The sequence below is a fragment of the Panthera onca genome, chromosome B4, assembly GCF_046562875.1.
Source record: "Panthera onca isolate mPanOnc1 chromosome B4, mPanOnc1 haplotype 2, whole genome shotgun sequence".
NCBI lineage: Eukaryota > Metazoa > Chordata > Mammalia > Carnivora > Felidae > Panthera > Panthera onca.
This window is the reverse complement of record NC_138345.1, coordinates 127,176,431-127,194,885: the sequence shown is the minus strand read 5'-3', so window position 1 is coordinate 127,194,885 and position 18,455 is coordinate 127,176,431. Positions and strand designations below refer to the sequence as shown.

The following is an 18,455-nucleotide window of genomic DNA, read 5'->3' as shown; positions in this document are numbered from 1 at the left end:
AGTCATAAATACCTCACATTCACACCAGCTACAGTTACCTTCCATAAAACCCCTAATGGTATAAACAAGATATCAGGATTTAAAAATCTGTAGCGTGCCCAGAACTGAGCCAAGTAAGATTGTAACACAAGTCACGGACTGAAGATCGATCCTTAAATCTGGCCAATGTTTGGCCTTGAAGGTCACTCCTCCCTTCCTCCTCCTTCTTCCAGCACCTATAAAGGGCCCACTCACTGATGCAGCCATTCTGTTTGGCATCCCCAGATGAGCCACTTCCCTGTGCAATGCAAACAGTCTCACTTTCTGGAGACTTCCCCCCTCAGCAATCACAGTCCAGGCAAGTGGGCAAAAGTAGTTTCAAGTGGGCAAAAGTAGTCCTTACCTGGGCAGGGTCTCACCAGTGGGGCTTAGAGATGTTTCTGGCAAAAATTGGTCCCTTGATCAGGGAAGCACTGGATGAAACAGAACTAAACAGGTTGCCGCACAGCAGGACTTCGCAGAGCCTTTACTATGCTAATGGTCATTGTGCATCTCCAAAAGGGAGATACAATAAACAGCTTTCCTAAATGTGTTGGCTGAAAGAACATCTCTTAGGACTGGTGTTCAGAAGATCACACCCTGGGAAACACTGCTGTAGGCTTTCCCACAGTACATGGAAACCTTCCTTGCCCCTAACCTCAGAGCTCATCTGATAAATTACCAGAGGTGGCGTTGCTGAATTTCTGCCAGGAAGGCAACCTCAATTCTTCTGAGCCAGACAAAGAGGTAGCCAGCCTTCAGGAAGGACCTAGGAACTCGGTATCAGAGAATGGATAACAGTCTGATGACAAATTTGGAGGTTCAAGTCTTGAGGCTCCAAGGAACTAGAATCTGCAAAGTGTTCCAGAGAACACTAAAGTCATGGTGATAGAACAAAAGGAAGGAATTCACATCTTTCTAGCCTGGTGGGACAGCAGGCAACCAGCAAAGTGAATTTGTCTTTCTCTGACATTCTCATTGTCTGTTGTTTTCCTGGCCCAAAATAAAAGACATTGGCTTCAAGACAGCAAAAGTAGACAAGTAAAAGTAACATAGGTCTCCAGCCTGCAGGGAGACCCAAATAACCTAAGTCTGAAGTTCTTTTTATATAGAGCACAGCCTCACTGGCCAAGGCCCCCCAACCATGACCCGTTTTCAGTATTTGTTTATTCCTGTAGTTCACCCGCGTTTATTGAGCACCTACTAGGTGGGATGGCCTGTGGTCAGGAATACCCATCAATTTCCCGGCAGCAAGGCTATTCTTAGTTTTCTGGTGTCTATTTAAAGAGCGCTAATCCTCTCTGCCTCCCCCTCTGCAATTAGACACATACCACTTTCCAACCTGGTACGCTGACCTCGCCCAACTGGGAAGGCAGAATGGACAAGTGGCCTCATGCACCCTCTTCCCACCCTCATGCCCTGGGCCAGGAATTCGGCCTTCAGGGGCTCAGGCAGGCTGGGAATCAGCCAAGCCAGAGGAAACATGTGCCTGCTTTGGCTGGACCCTCAATCGGTGCTGGAGTCCAGAGCCTCCCTGTTCTGGTTCTTACTGGCAGCACAATGAGGCGGAAAGTGCCAGGAATCAAGAGGAGTATGATGCAGGCAGTAAAGCAGGGTGAGAAAGAAAGACTCTGGACCAGGGAACAGATCTCTCTGCTCAAATATCAGCTTTGCCATTGCACAGCTGGCTGACTTTGGGCACAATTTGTAATTGAGAGCTTAGACTCTGGGCTCAAATCCTGGCTCCATCATGTGCTGGCTGCGTTTTAGGCACGTTACATAGCCTCTCTCAGCCTCTTTCCCCATCTGTAATGTGGAATGACAGTGACCATAATGATGATAATTCCTAATGTGTAGGTTTATAGTAAATAATAGAATTAATGTATATGCATATGAAGTCCTTAGAATAGCTGTCAGTAAATATTAGCTGCTTTAATATTTAATTCCTCTGAGCCCAGATCTCTTTATGTACAAAATAGAAACAAGAGTGCCTTCTCATTGGGTGGTTATGAGAGTTTAAGGAGATAATACATGAAAAAGCTCACGTAATACAAAAGTGATTCGATAAGTGTTAGATATTTTATCAGATACTATTATTTTTATTGCCTTTCCAGCTCTCTTGGGCCAAACTACTCCACCTCTCTGGACCTCAGTTTCCCATTTTGTCAAGTGAGAGAGAGCACTAAATCACATGGCTTCTCCAGTATCAGAGCATAGGGGCCCACTGAACTGGGGGTTCAGGGGTCCCCTGAACTGGGGACCCATGTGGCCTGAAAGTCACTTGCAGCAAAGCATGAAAGTCACTTGCAGCAAAGCGGAGTCAGTAGCCTCAGAGCCTTGATTGGCCCAATGCACCTCCAGTTCCCCCACATTTCTGTGCATAGCTCATTGAACAACTGGAAGGAGAAAAAAAGATGCCTTGCCTTTGCACGTATTATCTTGACCTGCACCATCCTATTAACACAGTGGCCCTTAACCACAGGTTCAGCACTCGAAATGTGACTAGGCCAAACTTAGATGAGCTATGGGTGTAAACTACATACCAAATCTCAAAAACTTAAAGATTTTAAAACCTTACTATACTTTTTTAACTGACTACCTGTTGAAATGATAATACTTTCGGTATATTGTGTTAAGATGGCATTAAAATTAATTTCACCTATTTTTTTACTTTTTTTAATGTGGCATTTTAATGAGAAAATTTAAGATTACATACATGTCCTGTGTTTGTGGCCCTCGATATTATCTCTCCTGGTTGGTACTGGTCTAGCCTTAGCTTCTCTGTCTCCCTACTTATGAGTTGCATAATAAGAAATTCTTCTCCAAGGGATGCAGAAGGAATTTGAACTATTTGGGGTTAACTTTTTTAAAACAAAATAAAACACAGATGTTGACTATCCAGGTGGGGCATTAAATTTTAAGAGCCTCCAGGAATCTCCTCGCTTAAAGGGGCCCTGAATAAATATTAAATCCGCCAAGCCGCCAAAGCATCCCAAGATGTTAGCAGACTTATGAGCACCTGAGGTCTGACATCTGGACTCTGGCTGCCCAACCCATCTCTTGTCTTCTCTGTTGGAAAAGGATGGGCAACAGCTTTGGTTTCCTTTTAAAAGACAGTCGCCACTGTTGAACACGCTTAGCGGTGTAGGACGGCTTTTTCTTACGGAGCCGGTCAGCGCTTAACATGTGAAACCAATTTCTCTTATCTCTGTCTCTCTGTGATACACCCACAGAGCTGGGTGCACTATTGCCTGGGAAGGCTGGAATGATATCTTCTTCAGATGTCCTCATTCATTCAAGATACTCTTATCTCATGCCTACTACGCGTCAGGCAATGAGCTGGTAAGACATGACTCTCTGTACTCCAGCTGGCTCACCATCTAGGAGGGAGGCACCAAGTAATAATAATCTGATGGTTGACATTTATCAAACCCTCACTACATGCCAGGCAATGAGCCAAGCCTGTGACTCCCATTATCTCAATGAATCCTCCCATAACCCTATGAGGTTGAGTACTGTTACGGTATGGTCCATTTTACAGCTAAGACCAATGAGGCTGAGGATGACTGACTTGCCCCAGACACACAGCGAGCAATCAGTGGAGCCAAGGTTTGAACCAGGCATTCCAGCTCCAAACCTGTGCTTTGAACCTCCTCAGAAGCTGCAGAAAGTGTGATAACAAACATATAAGCAGTGTTCTCTGTAAAACAAGAGAACAGGGTACATCATTTTGCCTGAAAACAAATCAGTTGATCTTATTCACCTAGAGATCCTACAGTTCAGATTATCTAGACTCAGTGTCACCAACTGGTAACTCACAGGGCTGAACCTGGCCCAAGGACGTTTTGTTTGCCTCACACACATGTGTGTGTTTCTCTTTAATTGTGCCAACATTTAAAAATCAGAAGATTTCACATTAAAACTTGGGGTATCTAGGGGCGCCTGGGTGGCTCAGTCAGTTGAGTGTCTGACTTCGGCTCAGGTCATGATCTCGCAGTCTGTGAGTTTGAGCCCCGCATCAAGCTCTGTGCTGACAGCTCGGAGCCTGGAGCCTGCTTCCGATTCTGTGTCTCCCTCTCTCTCTGCCCCTCCCCTGTTCGTGCTCTGTCTCTCCCTCTGTCAAAAATAAATAAACATTAAAAAATTTTTTTTAATTTGGGGTATCTAGCTTCTCTCCTAGAACACTGGCAATCTGGTGATACTAGGCTCAACATTCTGAGAGACTGGAGCACCAGCTGTCCCTTAGAGAAGGCACATGGACACTTCAGCTCACCACAGTTGCCACTGTGCTCTATTGCCTTCCCAACTCCAGTACCAATGATAAACTGCTACTAAACATCACATTTGTCCACTGCTTTTGCTGTGGCTTATAATAAAGAAATATTTTTAGTACCAAAGTGGGAAAACAAGAGACCAGGTAACCCCATGTACATTTTTTTTGGTACAAATGAGGCATGTTTCCATATGTTTCCCAGGCAGACATCAAGCTTCTGTGATGGGTGTCTTTAGGCATTAGGGTTTGTGATCTGACCTAGATGAGAGGTAGGAAGACCTAGGCCAAGAGAGAATGAACGAACAAACTGGAACTCACACCTACACTTGCCTGTTTCGGAGGTAGCCTTTTGCCATTGTACTCATTTGCTTAGAAATGTACCCCAAGAGCAATATGGATATTGGGGCTCTCTTGCATCTCTCAGTACTTCTGGTAAACATTTGTAGCAAGAAGCTACAGTCATGGGAACCTGGGGTCTCTGTCCTATTGTTGGGGAGGGGAGTGGACTATGATTGCCCAACAGGGCACATGTTTGATCTGGGTCTTCTTTATTTTTTTTATGTTTATTTATATATTTTGAGAGAGAGTGTGTAAAAGGGGGAAGGGGAGAGAGAGAGGGAGACAGAGGATCCGAAGTGGGGTCTGTTTTGGCAGCAGAGGGCCGGATGTGGGGCTCGAACCCATGAACTGTGAGATCATGACCTGAGCCAAAGTTGGACACTTAACCAACTGAGCCACCCAGGCGCCCCTTGATCTGGGTCTTCTAAACCACTTCGTCTTTCATGTAAACCAAGTTCCATCAGATCGCACACATTTGAATCTCAAGTCTTCATCTGAGCCAGGTTTTCCCAAGAGAACTCTTCTCAGCTACAGAGGTTTGAGCTGAGCCATTAGCCACATTTCCTGGAGCTCAGGTAGACTGTGGATCAGGAAGACCTTATTTTGATGTATATTGAATCTAAATCCCACCTCTTTTCTGTCAGCTCCAGTGGTGGTGTTAGTGGGGATCAAAAGAATTTTTACCAAGCTTTCCAACCATCAATGACAGACACCAAAGTGACCTTGATTTTAAATTCCAGCCACCGACTAGGTCTGCAAGGTTGCTATCTGTTTGGCACATCAACTCTTCTCCAACAGGAAGTTTGATGGCCAAATATGTCATCCGATAAAGCATGTCAGCTCATTAGCGGTTTTGTTCAGTTGCAGCCCTCATCCGCTTTTACAACCACAGAGATCCTGGCTCTTATCTTAATAGACCATATTTCTAAAGAAGTTACCTCCTGAAAGGTGTTGTTGATGGATTTAGGTGCCCAATTATTCAGCCAGACTAGAGAGCCCCCTCGAAGGGAACTTGACACGTAGTAAGCATTCAGGAAAATACCATTACTAGAAGTATTTGCGGAAGAGATGCATACATACCACAGAGAGCCAATCCTGCTATTTTACAGAGAGAAGCCTAAAATCCAGAGATGCTGACATCACCAAGGTGTTTCCAAAATCAGGTGGTGACCCAGATCTAGACCTCAGGTGTCCTGATTCCAGTGCTCACTCCTGTACACTGCACATCTCCCAGCCCCAGGATAGACGGGGGGTAGATGGGGGCACAGGATATGCACTCTACATCCAACTTCAGTGCCACTGATCCATTTCCCAGGCCTTCCCATTGGCCACCCCAGCATCTTCTACCTGTGCCTGTCAGAGTCTAGGAGTATAGGACTTGGCCTCCCAATTTCACATGCAGGCTGTGTGGCCAGGTTCTGGAACCACACCAGTTCTGACTATCCACATCTGTTTAATTGGAACAGTGACCCTCACCATCCTGTTTTCCTGGGTGGGGTGTTGTGATCATCAAATAAGATCAGGTGGACTTAAGACTCTAAAGTAGGGAACTTGGTTGTTCCTCTGTTTTGTGGGAGTCAGTATGGTTGAGTGGGAAAGCATTAGACTGAGGAATAGGGGCCAAACAACCATGGTTTTGAAACTCAGCTCTCTGTATGTGACCCCAAAAAACATCTCATCTCTCCGAGCCCCATTTTCCATACCAAAATTAAGTGAGAACATGCATTCTGCCATATAATATAACAACACTATAACTAAAAGTCAATATTTATTGAGTTTTTAGTCTGTGCTAAACATTCTCCTTGAATTATTTCACTTATTTACCAACCCAGTGTGGTACTATTATTCCCCCTCATGAGGAAATTGAGGCCAGAGAACTTACCCAAGCTCAGGAACAGCAGAGCTCACAAGAGCTACTATGTTTCCAAATCTTAAAGGCTATGAGTCTATTCATGGTGATCAAGTCTAGGTCAAAAGGGAATCCCTCCTAACTTCTGAACCACAAGCACTTCAGCCAAACACTGATGATCCTTCAAGTCACAAAACCATGTCCTCATGAAGTCTGACTCGGGTTGCCAGGCTCACCTTCCCACGCTTTAATCTGGGGGATTGCAGAAGCCCTGAATTTCTGAATGAAACCATCCTTCTCTGCAAACAACTGGGCTATCTGATGGCTAACACCCTCATTCTGAGACAGATCAAAGACGGGAGGAGAGGAAGAGGGGAGGGAATAATTGTCATGCACTATTTAAGGTTTCTGGTTCCAGAATGGTTCTGGTCTGCTCAGGATTTCCTCTCCCTCCATCCCCCGCCCCGCTGCCCATCCACCCCCTGTCATTCAAGGGTTCTGTTTTTCCACTGGCTGAACTTTACCTTGGGCTTTCTGAGGCCAAATCTCACAGCTTTCCTTCGCTTCCCCACCCCCACAAAAAGCCAGGTGGCCACAGGCCTGGGAATACTTAGCGTCTCTCCTCTCTGTGCCATGAATGCCACTGTTAGGGGATAAGGTTTACATGCACATAAATCAGAACTGGGTGTTGGGCCACATGGACCATTCTTTCTGTGGCAGCCAAACCATCCGGGGCTCACAGATGGCTATAAGTACATCAGGAGAGGTTCTTTAGGTCCCCTTCCCTCCTCCAGACACTAATATTTTAGCCACCGAGCAAAACATCCTCTTAGTTCCACCATGGCTGAGATGGACACCTTGTAACCTCCTGTCAAACGCTATTTAATGAGTCCCTTTAGCTAGAATCAATACCTACCGGTCTACTCCAGCCTGTCAGAGATTAACATAGGAAAACAGATCCCTGAACCCATGTAACCTCTGAGAGGGTATACAACTCACCCAGGACGTGCTAGTGACCTGCCAGCTCTTCCAGCCCACTCCTAGCACTGTGGGTAACCAGGAAGATGGTAAGGGTAGTGAATGCATGGGCCTGCCCACGTGGAGAAGGGATGGTAAAGTGGTGTAAAACTAAAGGACCACTCTCAGAAGAGTGAAGAATAGTGATCTGCTATGGTCCATGAGCTATTTTTAGCACTTCAGTAAGCCAACCCAAATCATACAATAAATCATCCAATAAAAAAGCTTCTCAGGCTTAAGAAGACACCAGGTTTCTTTGCTTTGGGCTGCAATTAGTTTGTGTGTTAGCTAATCATGTCAGAAAAATGACTGGCTGGCATCGGCCATTATAAATATCTTTTAACTGGTTTTTGTGGAAAAATAATTGACACACAAAAATGGGATGGTTAATTTATCCAAACATGGAATCCATGGAGGGAAAGGTAATAAAAATAGTCCTTGGCATTGACAAGGCTGGAATCGCTGGTTCAGTGGGAGGAGCACTGGCATAGGGATCAGACATAGGGTCTGAGGCTTGGTTTTGTTAGGACCGTACGGCAATAAAATCGGGGGCAGCAGGGGAGGACAGAGCTGGCGAGGCTGGCTATGGAAGAAAACCAAAGAGAAGCATCCCGAGGGGAACCCTGGCAGCAGGGAGTCCAAAAACCCATGTGGAGGAAGTTGCAAAAGGAGAAGCTCCAAGGCTAAGGAGTCCTAGCCCTTGGTCTACACCGATTCAGAATACAACTTTTGCATAGACTCCATTTCTTAGAGGTATGATCTTGGGCAAGCAATTTCATGCCTCTAGCATCAGATCGCTCCCCAGGCAGCTGGGATGGGTGGTATCCACCTCACAGGGTGACTGATACGCACGCAAGGATTTTGGTGCAAGTGCCTGGAGCATAATACGTACCTCTCAGGGAAAGGTAGCTGTCATTTTTGGTGATCCTCTTCTGAAGTGACATTTAGAGTCTCCAAGCTTTTTTTCCTCTGGAAGCATGATGGAGCATCATGGTCAGAAGATGGGACTGGACTTAGCAAGTAGTGCAGACAGCCCAACAGGTCCTTCCCCTCTCAGAGGGGTTAGATGTGTCCCTCTGGGTGGTACACAGCCCTTAGGTCTCTCCCAGCTCAAGAATGACTCACTCTGGGAATTTCCCATGCAGCTTTGGAGAATTTGATTTTTACTAAAGATGGTGTTTTCAACATGTTCACAATTTGGGCAAGGTGTGACTATTTTGCACCAGTGCTAGGGAGTGGGCAGGGAAATGGGACCAAATGAGACCTCAAGAACGGGAAGTTATTGAGGGTGTTCAAAGCTGAGGGGACAGCATGGGGCAAGACCCAGACAGAATCTAAACAGCAGGAGCTAGAAGGGCGTGGTGAGAGGGTGACGAAGAGGGAGGCAGGGGTAAGACTGGCCCTCTTTGGAAACATTTATGACACTTCAGCCCAAGAGTTCAATGAAGGGTTTTAAGCAAGACAGTGAAACTATCTCTTAAATCAGCACTTCAAGCTCCCATACTGACCCCAACATGTTTCTTGACTAGAACCCACCATGCTTGCCTCTCCGCAGTCCATCCATTCCCAGCCACGCACCATCCAAATGCACCAGCAAGGGCAGTACGGCGACACAAAGGGAGGAGTTCTCTCACTGTCACCATGAGTCTGGCCAGGGCCAGGCAACAAGGGGACATCTTTGAGGCAGCATGTGTCTTCAACATACAGCCACATGTGTCTAGACCTGAGCTCATGACAAACCCCAAAGCCAAGCAACTTAATGTGATGAAAGGCCCCTTGCTTACTGTGAAACCAAAAAAATAAAACCATCTTCAACTGAATGACTCCCAAGCTGCAACAAGTCAAGAGCCATGGCTTTTGGGGGCACTTAAGCCCTTCTCTCCCTATAAAAATGCTCCCATCAACTTGGTCCAAGTGGCCCTAGTTTCGTTCCCTTTCAGAGGGACAAAAGGATAAGCAAAAAGGAAAACCTCAGACAATCACTAAAAATGATAAACTGTGTTGCCATTTGAGAGAAGCATGAAGTCTCTCCAGCACAAGGCTGTAATAGTTCTTCTATCCCTTCGTGTTGCACATCTGAAAAGAACCATGTGAACAAAGCCACTCGGGAGGGCAAACTGGCAGGTGCTGTTAAAATGTAAAATGCACCTACCTATGTCCAAGAATTCCAGTTGCACATCTGCCGTGAAGAAATATTTGCACACGTGAACAAGAGAATGAGACAACTATCTATTGCAGTGCTTTTTGTAAACATGAAAAGTTGTTAGAGGGGCGCCTGGGTGGCTCAGTTGGTTAAGCGTCCGACTTTCAGCTCAGGTCATGATCTTCCCGCTCATGAGTTTGAGCTCCACGTCAGGCTCTGTGCTGAGAGCTCAAAGCCTGGAGCCCACTTCTTTTTTAAAATTTTTTTTTAATGTTTTATTTATTTTTGAGACAGAGAGAGACAGAGCATGAACGGGGGAGGGGCAGAGAGAGAGGGAAACACAGAATCGGAAGCAGGCTCCAGGCTCTGAGCCATCGGCCCAGAGCCCGACGCGGGGCTCGAACTCACGGACCGCGAGATCGTGACCTGAGCTGAAGTCGGCCGCCCAACCGACTGAGCCACCCAGGCGCCCCATCCCACTTCTGATTCTGTCTCCCTCTCTCGCTGTCCCTTTCCCACTCATGCTGTGTCTCATTCTCTCAAAAATAATTAAAAATTTTTTTTTTAAACATTGTTAGAAACCTAGACATCTGTCAATAGGGAAATGGCCAAACAAATACATCCTACAGGGTTATATATTAGAGTAATATAATAGTATACAGTAATATATAACATATAGTATGACAAATGATATAATATAAGGCAATTAGCATATAGTATAGTAGTTGATTATACTTTAGAGCCAGGCTGCTGGATTTTAAATACAGGCTTTGCTACTATCTTGAACAAGTTACCTAATTTTTCTAAGCCTCAGTTCCTCATCCGTAAAATGGAGACGACAGAATAGCACACCTGCCTCATAGGATTATCGAGAGAATTAAATGAGTTAATGCACGTTACCTCCTTAGAATGGTGCCCAGCATACAGTAACCACTCTAAGCTTGTTAGCTTTTTAATTATAATTAATTACAATCCCTTGGAATACTATACATAGAAGAAGCAGATCTATATGTACATTTGCTGAGAATAAGACCTAATACATATTGTTCGGTTACAACAAGCAGAATGCTATATGCAATATTCCACTATTTATGGTATTCTACTGTTCCTGTGTCTAAGGGAAAAACTACTATAAATTTTCCTTGGGTACCTACATATGTAAATGCATCAGGAGGAAAAGATCCAGAGAAGCTAGAATGAGAGAAAGTGCTCAAAAAGGACGTTACCCTTATCTAATTTTAGACAGATGATAGATGATTAGATAGATAGATAGATAGATAGATATGGATGGATGACTGGCGATGAATGGACGATGGATGGATGGATAGATGGAGGGATACACATGTACACACAGATACATACATACATGGATGTAGAATGTATTCACATAATACTTGTGACTTTTAAAATGTGGAGAAAAAAATTAAAGGGCCAAGGTGTTGCAAATTATTATTCCCCTTTTATAAATGAGGAAACCAAAGCTTAAAGACGTCCAATAACATGCCTAAGTGCACACCACCAACAAGCCCCAGAGGAAGGATTTAAACGCAGCTCTGCCCACCGCAAGGCCTTTCCACCACCCCAGGCTGCCTCTCAAGGCCACCCAGGAGGTGACGATGACAAAGGCTAGAAGAAGGGGCCTCCTTGTCCATACTGGCTGGAATGGTAAAAGCCAAATGCAATGGAGAATTGTGTTGTTGTTTTTGTTTTTAATTAATGAACCTGTTGGAATGTGCCATTCAGCAGTGGAGCTGAATAGTTCCTGCTGTTCCTGCAAAACAAACAAAAGTCCCTCCACCCAAGCCACTTCTGTGGCCACTTTTCTAGCCTTATCTATCCAGGGACTGTGAAAGGGACACAGAACCGTGGGAGAGGCACCTTCTCCAGCCAGCCAGGACCCAGTCTCTGGTGTTCCTGCCACCACACCAGCCATCTACATAGAGTGGGCACCTCATCCTGGGCAGCCCCAACTCATCCCCATCTAGAAGAGGAAGGGTCGTAAAGCCCAAGATGTCTGGTCTCCATTAGCTTTACTTCTCCTGGGTCTCAGGGTGATAAACTGAGTCATTACTTTACTTTGACTTGGTGGTTTTGAGGGTCTCTTTCATAGCCAAAGAACATTAGAAATTTTTCTTTATTTTTCTCTATTTATGCCCTAAAATGATAACAATAATAACAATAACAACAACAGTAATAATAATAATTTCTTCCTCCTAGAAGATGATGTTTACTTAAAACCTCAGGTCATTCTGGCTCTCTTCATACTTTTTTTTAACTTTTCTCTCTGTTTTAAAAAATTATTTAAATTCAAGTTAGTTAAAACACAGTATTGTACTGGTTTCAGGAGTAGAACCCAGTGATTCATCACTTACATATGACACCCAGTGCTCATCCCAACAAGTGCCCTCCTTAGTACGCATCACCCATTTAGCCCATCCCCCACCCACCTCCCCTGCAGCAACCCTCAGTTTATTCTCTGTCTTTAAGAGTCTCTTATGGTTTGCCTCACTCTCTGTTTTTATCTTATTTTTCCTTCCCTTCCCTTATGTTCATCTGTTTTGTTTCTTAAATTCCATATATGAGTGAAATTATATGACATACTTTTAATGACAACTTCCCCAAATTAATAAGTAAAGCATTCTTCAAATATTAACCCTTCATTCCACTTCAGTCCAAGGAAGGGTCGTTTGCCTTAGAATATCAAGAGTAAATGAAATTTGAAAAGGTTTTGAAGAACTGCATGACTAAGAAGGAATTAGCCTTAGCATTTAGTAACTGGGTGACCTTGGACGAGCACAACCTTTCCCAGACTTGATGTTTTCCATCTGAAAAAATGGGTGGATACCTACTCTTAAGGTTGCTGGGTGGATGAAAGACACAGGATCTGTGAAGTGCTTGCACCTAGTAGGGGTCTGGGAGATGTCTCTTCCTTCCTATGTAGTGCAGTTCTCCTCTTTCTAGAGTTCCCGAGATTCAGAAAGCCTGGGTCCTCTCCCCAAGTGGCTGGCTCCTCTCTGAAGTCTGAACCTTTTTATTTTCCTTAGGTCACAAAGCCCAGTGTGGAGTGTAATTGTGTGTGTGTGTGTGTGTGTGTGTGTGTGTGTGTGTGTGTATGAGAGAGAGAGAGAGAGAGAGAGAGAGAGAGAGAATAGATCTGGCTTCTTTGAAAATGGCTTCTTTGCTAAAACCACAACCTCAGATCTGATACCAAAAGAATCTGCTGGCATTGGTCCCTGTCAAAACAATTTGGAGATATCCAGAGACTGTCCTCCAGGGCTGGCAGCGGGCCCCCAAGCTGAGCCTCACTCTTGAATTCCCAACAGTCTCAGGAGGCAGGCCCCCAACACTCTATGGCACAGCCCCATTCCTCTATGCAAAGGAGGCTAGAGAGAAGGGCTTGGCATTCTGAAGCAAAATTCTCTCTCTATTGCCCGCCTCCTGCAGAAACCACACACACACACACACACACACACACACACACACACACACACACACCAATTTTCAGAAGGCTCTTGGCACTGCCTGCCCCTTCCTGAGCTGGACCGAGCTGCTGGAGCAGGATCTAGCCAGCCAAGGCTGCCTTCTTCATTCCCAGCCCCCTCCTCTCCCTCCTCCAGAGTCAAGGTTTTGTCAGGAGTTTCAGGGGCAATGACTGGTGGGGAGGGGGCCACAGACATCCTGGCTGCTGCCAAGTCCTTTTCTTTCCCCCACAGTATGTTTTATAAGCCAGCATGTAGTTTATTCTTCTCCTAAACACTTCACTAGGGTGCAGGGCCTGGAGTTGCCATAGAAACACCTTTTAACTCCTCCCCACCCAGAAAGCAGTGCCAATCCCCAGGGTTTGGGGGGAGAAAGGCAAAAAGAGACACCTGTGGATGAGGAGAAAAGAGAGGGAAGACCATGGGGGGTTCTTTAGACAGGGCCAAGTCAGGCATGCGGCGCCCTTTGCCCGGCAACGTGGCAGCCGGCCACAAAGAGAAAACAGCCAGGAAGGTTCTGGAAGAGGAAGCTGGTGGTCTGGCTTGAGCGTCTTTAATGGGCTACAGCGTTGATTAGTGGGGTTGTAAGGGTCAAGAAGGATGGGGAGCTTCTACACATCTCCTTCACTGAGAGGACAGGCAGAGCTGCAACCCAGACTGGAAACCAGAAAGGCCACAAGCAAGAAAAAACTGGGAGCCACCTACTGGACACCGGCAGAGTAGTGTAAGGCAGTGGAGGTCAACAAGCAAGCAGCCCACATCCACACCTCCCATTTTTAAAAGCATTATCTCATCCCCACCACTAGTGCAGTGCACCAAAGCTAGGCAGGACGATTTGGAGTGGTGCCAGCATATCGAAGATTTTTTGTTTCTTTTTTATTTTTGCTACCACAATGTTCTGGTATGTGGGTACTTCCTGGCAACTTAGCTTTTTCTCTGGGCAGTTTTTTGAGGGAGGAGATTTCTTGAAGAAATCCAGAGAAATCACAAGAAACTTTCTGCATCAGCCCGGACCCACAGCAGGAAATCTAAACAATAAACAGAGTCCATCGGCACAGCCATTAAAAGCAGGGTCTCCTTGCTGCTCTTTCCACTGTTTTCTGGTGAACTTGCAGGGTGAAAACCCAAAAGCCAAGGGCAAGGGGGAGGCATGAGGTTCCCCTCTCCCTGCACACCAAAAAATCCAAGTGAACACACCCAAACCATTGTCAAGCAGAAGAGGACGCCCTGACTCCACCTGTCAGCCTCCTGGACTCCTCACTAACCCAAACCAGACCCCACCAGTGGCAGCAACAGTGGCTTCCAACACTACCCAGGTGGGAATGTCACCAAAGGGGTGAGGATGGAGGAGGGACAGGCCAAGTGGAATTTGGGTGGGGGCGGTCAGAGGAGAAAGAGGAAAACCTTCCAGGTCTCAGGCAGCCCGAAAGAATCCTTCAGGCAATCCACAAACCAAGGGGCCAGCCAGATTCCCCGGGGAATGGGAAGGGTGCACAGCATGGGCCCCAGGAAACTCTAACAAGGGTGACCCCAGGTCACATAAACACCCATGCCTGCCAACTGGACTGACCTTCTGGTCACCACAGCCACCTCCCTGACTTCTCCTAGGCTCAGCGGGGCCCACCAGCAGTGCCCCTCCCAACTCTAGCTGCCTCCCTTGCCAGGCTCCTGTCTCCTCCCCCTCCGCCCCTGCAGCACACTTGTGGAGGCCCTCACCCAGGACCCAGTGGAAAATTTTCCTTCTTCTTTATGACTTAAAACACACACGCTCCATTCTTCACCTCTGAATCGACACAGGCAGAGGGCAGCTAGACTGTGCCCCACCCCATCCCAGCCCAAGTACACACACACACACACACACACACACACACACACACACAGCAGGGGCCACTGGACTTGCATGCTTTATGAGCTGGAAAGGAGAAGAGAGATGTTTTCCAGCTGCTACTCCACCTCTGGCCATCCAAACACAAGTGTCCCAAAACACTCCCAAACAAGTTCTCCCAGGACACTCGAAAGGCCCTGGATAGAAACTGGTTCTACTTCTTACTGAGTCTCTAACCAAGACACTAACTCCAGTTTGGAATCATCACCATGATGTGACCCTTGGCATCTTTGTTCTTTTGATGACAAATCTGTTTCCCACTGCTCCTTCTCCCCCTCCCCACACACAGTCAAGGGGGAAAAAAAATAGCCTTCCTGTGAATTCTCACAGCTGTGTGATAAGTGATCCCTCACACACGCCGCCTCCTGCTTGCTATCAACACTCTCAAATACAGTTCCTCCAGGGAAGGGTCAACCCCACAGCTTTCTTCTCATTTTCCCCCCTTAAATCCACTGAAACTTGGCAGTCCAAGAAGCTCGGTTAGCAGTTGCTTGGGAAGTGGGAGACTGCGTTGGGTCTCAGTGAAAGGAATGAACTTCATGGGTGCAGGAGAAAATGCAAACTCAGAAAACTTCAAGATTCTCCTGCAACTTTGTGCACATGGCTGGCAACTTTTTTTTTTTCAAACTATTGAACATCCCAGTACTTTAGTTGGTTGGCATTCCAAGTTTTAGGAATCCTCTCCCACCCTTCTCCCCCAGCACTGCCTCTCGTGATAGTGAAAAGGGAAATGTTCCAGATGTCAAAAGGACCAACAGGAGAGCAAAGGCTGCAAGGGGTTCCCTCAGCCACCGCGGGTTTTCTCTGCAGGGCATCTGCGCCTTCAGCCATGCCAGGTCCTCCGACCGAAAAAACTGGGTTTTGCCACCCCACCCCAACCTCAGGCAGAGAAAAGGAGCCGGGCTCGTCATGCCACCCGGAGCTGCGCCGGGGTCAGGACTGCAGCGCGAGAGCGGGCACCGCGGGGGCTCTGGCGGGGACACCCGGAGCGCTTACCGATGTCAGAGTTGCAGAAGGCGTCCTGGGGGTGGCTGGGCGAGCATGTGCACGCCTCGGCGCCCCAGTCCCCCAGGCTCCAGCTGCCCAGGAGCACGACTAGCCCGAGCCAGGGAGTCATCGCCGCTGCCGCTGCTGAGGCTGCTGCTCGCCTCTCCAAAGTTGAAGCGCGCGCCGCTGGAGGGGCCGCTGCAGCCCGAGCTCGCCTGCCCGGCCGTGCGGGGCAACTTTGACCTCGGGCGCGCTGCCCTCGGAGTGCCCACCGCACGGGATGGGGTGCAGCGAGGCTGCCTCGGAGCTGGCGCACGACTCTGCGGGCCGGCGGTCTCTCCGCGAAGGAGCAGGAGCTGGGGCGGAGCAGAAGGAGGAGAAGCCGTCTGAGCGCCCGCCCGCTGCCCGCTCTGCGCCGCTGCCGGGCGGCCGAGTGATATAGCGCGGGTCCCCCGGGCACCCCCTCTCGGGCACTCGGGGCCCGCCCCCACCGACCAATGGCAGAGCCGCATTACCTCATCGGCCCTCCGAAGGGGGCGGGGCCGGGGGCGCGGGCCGACGGGGCGGGGCCGCCCCGGACCGTTCAGATCCTTATAGGGAATAATGCGGCTGTGGGCACAGGAGTGGGTGAACCGGAACGCGCTCGGGACCTACGCTTCGCGGAGGGGCCCCCGGAGCGTCGCTCGCGTGTCCCATCTCTCTGGTACCCTGACCACACACCCACCCTTCTCTCTGCGCACTTCTGATCCAAACCACGGTCGACTGCCACCAACCCGTCCTCGGGTCAGAGGCGGTCCTGGCCTTGGAGACCCTGACTGTGCCTGGTGGAAAGGAAAAAGGCCAAATTCTCCGCCTTCTCTGGAGAGAGCAGGGTCAGAGGGGAAAGAGCCAGCTGACGACCTACGCCCCCACCCCCAACTTTCCTGGATGTGAGGAAGCCATCTGCCCTTTGGAGCTGGCTATAATGTACTGTGGTTTCTCCAGGCTCACCCAGAGTAAACCGTGAAGGCATTCAACAAACACTGTTCTGGATGTTGGAATGAACAAAACAGATTCCTTGCTTGCATGAAAGTTGCAGGCAATGCATCAGTGAATTCACGAATGCATTGGGTAATGTTCTATGGTGATAGTACCATGAAGAAACAAAACTTAGTAATGGGTTAGAAATCACTGGGGAGGCACCGCTTTCTATGTGCCAGTAAGAGAAGGTATCTCTAAGGAGGTGACGTTCTAGCTGAGATGTGAGCAGGGAAAAAGGAGTGGGAGGAACTCCTGTGGAAATCTGGGAGGAGAGGACACCAGTCAAGGAGAACAGCAAGTGCAAAGGCCCTGAGTTTATTTGAAAAGCAGTGAGTAGAAAGGGCAGGAGGAATGGTAACCCCACCAAGGCCAGACAAGTCTCCATCCTTCAGAAAGGAATTTGGGGGTGAACTGATCCCACCCTGCGGTAACACCAGATTCTGGAGAGCTATCCAGGATCCTAGACTACTAGCTGTGATGGATAATTGCTGATAACGAATACTATAACTATCCTGATTATTGAGTAACATCTTGATTCTGCCTTATATTTTCCATGCCACACCTTGTTATCTCTCACAAAATTTCTTTTAGATAGGAAAAGCACAAAGTATTATTGACACTTTCCAGATGAGGAAACTGGCACAGAACGGTGGCATGACTTGGCAACCAGCCAGGAACTCAGTTCATTCATTTGCACCGAAAGAAAGGCTTGATTTCCCTGGACTTCAGCAGTAACTAGCTGTCACCACGCAGATGCCCTTTTGCAGCTGGAGTCTTCTACCTTTCTCTTCGTGCTCCCTCTCTCCCTTTCTCTCCTAACTCATTCTGTTTAGAAAGACACTTGAATGTTTTGGCTATAGAAATGCTGAAAATTTGGAACAAAATAAGGACCGGGAATACTCCTCAGAAATGCAAGTTCAACTTCTTTCTCAGAAACCCTATTACATCTCAGAGAAGTGATACTGGGATGACAGAAGCAGAAAATTTCATTGAAAATGGTATTTCCAAGAACATTTTTTAAACTCCTTCATCCCCTCCCCCTTAAGAATTGTAGCTATAAAGAAGGAATCGAGTTTTCTACATTTTTCTGCCTTATCCCCTCCCCAGCTTTTAAGCCCCTTCCCACCTTAACTCTAGCCATGGCCTGGCCCAGATAGATCTTTCCCCTCTTTCGATGTTTACCTCAGCACTTGGCTTACAGTTTCATGGAATATAATTGTATCATTTCCCCCAAGCACACTAAAATATTTTGAGACCTGAGATATTTGGCCACACTGTTTTTTAGCCCTCTGAACACAATAGGGTCCCGGGAGACTTGGGTGGGGGTGTGGCCAGCAGCCCATTGAGTCTGGAGCAGTGGACACTCCAGAGTCCACTCCAAGGATCCAGGTTGAATAAGGGCATACTTGGTGGGATTTGAGAGTTTTACTTAACCTTGCATGATG

At 47.4% G+C, this 18,455-nt stretch overlaps 2 protein-coding genes across 3 annotated transcripts in view; one reads left to right on the top strand and one right to left on the bottom strand.

Moving 5' to 3' along the window:
• Positions 1 to 16,423, bottom strand: part of TIMP3 (TIMP metallopeptidase inhibitor 3) — a 59,256-nt gene extending 42,833 nt beyond the window's left edge. Inside the window, exon 1 of the mRNA XM_060656524.3 lies at positions 16,000 to 16,423. Coding sequence (XP_060512507.1) covers positions 16,000 to 16,120 — 121 coding nt within the window. The 5' untranslated portion in view covers positions 16,121 to 16,423. The remainder of the gene's footprint in view (positions 1 to 15,999) is intronic.
• Positions 1 to 18,455, top strand: part of SYN3 (synapsin III) — a 465,237-nt gene that overhangs the window by 203,120 nt on the left and 243,662 nt on the right. The gene's annotated exons all lie outside the window — the stretch shown is intronic.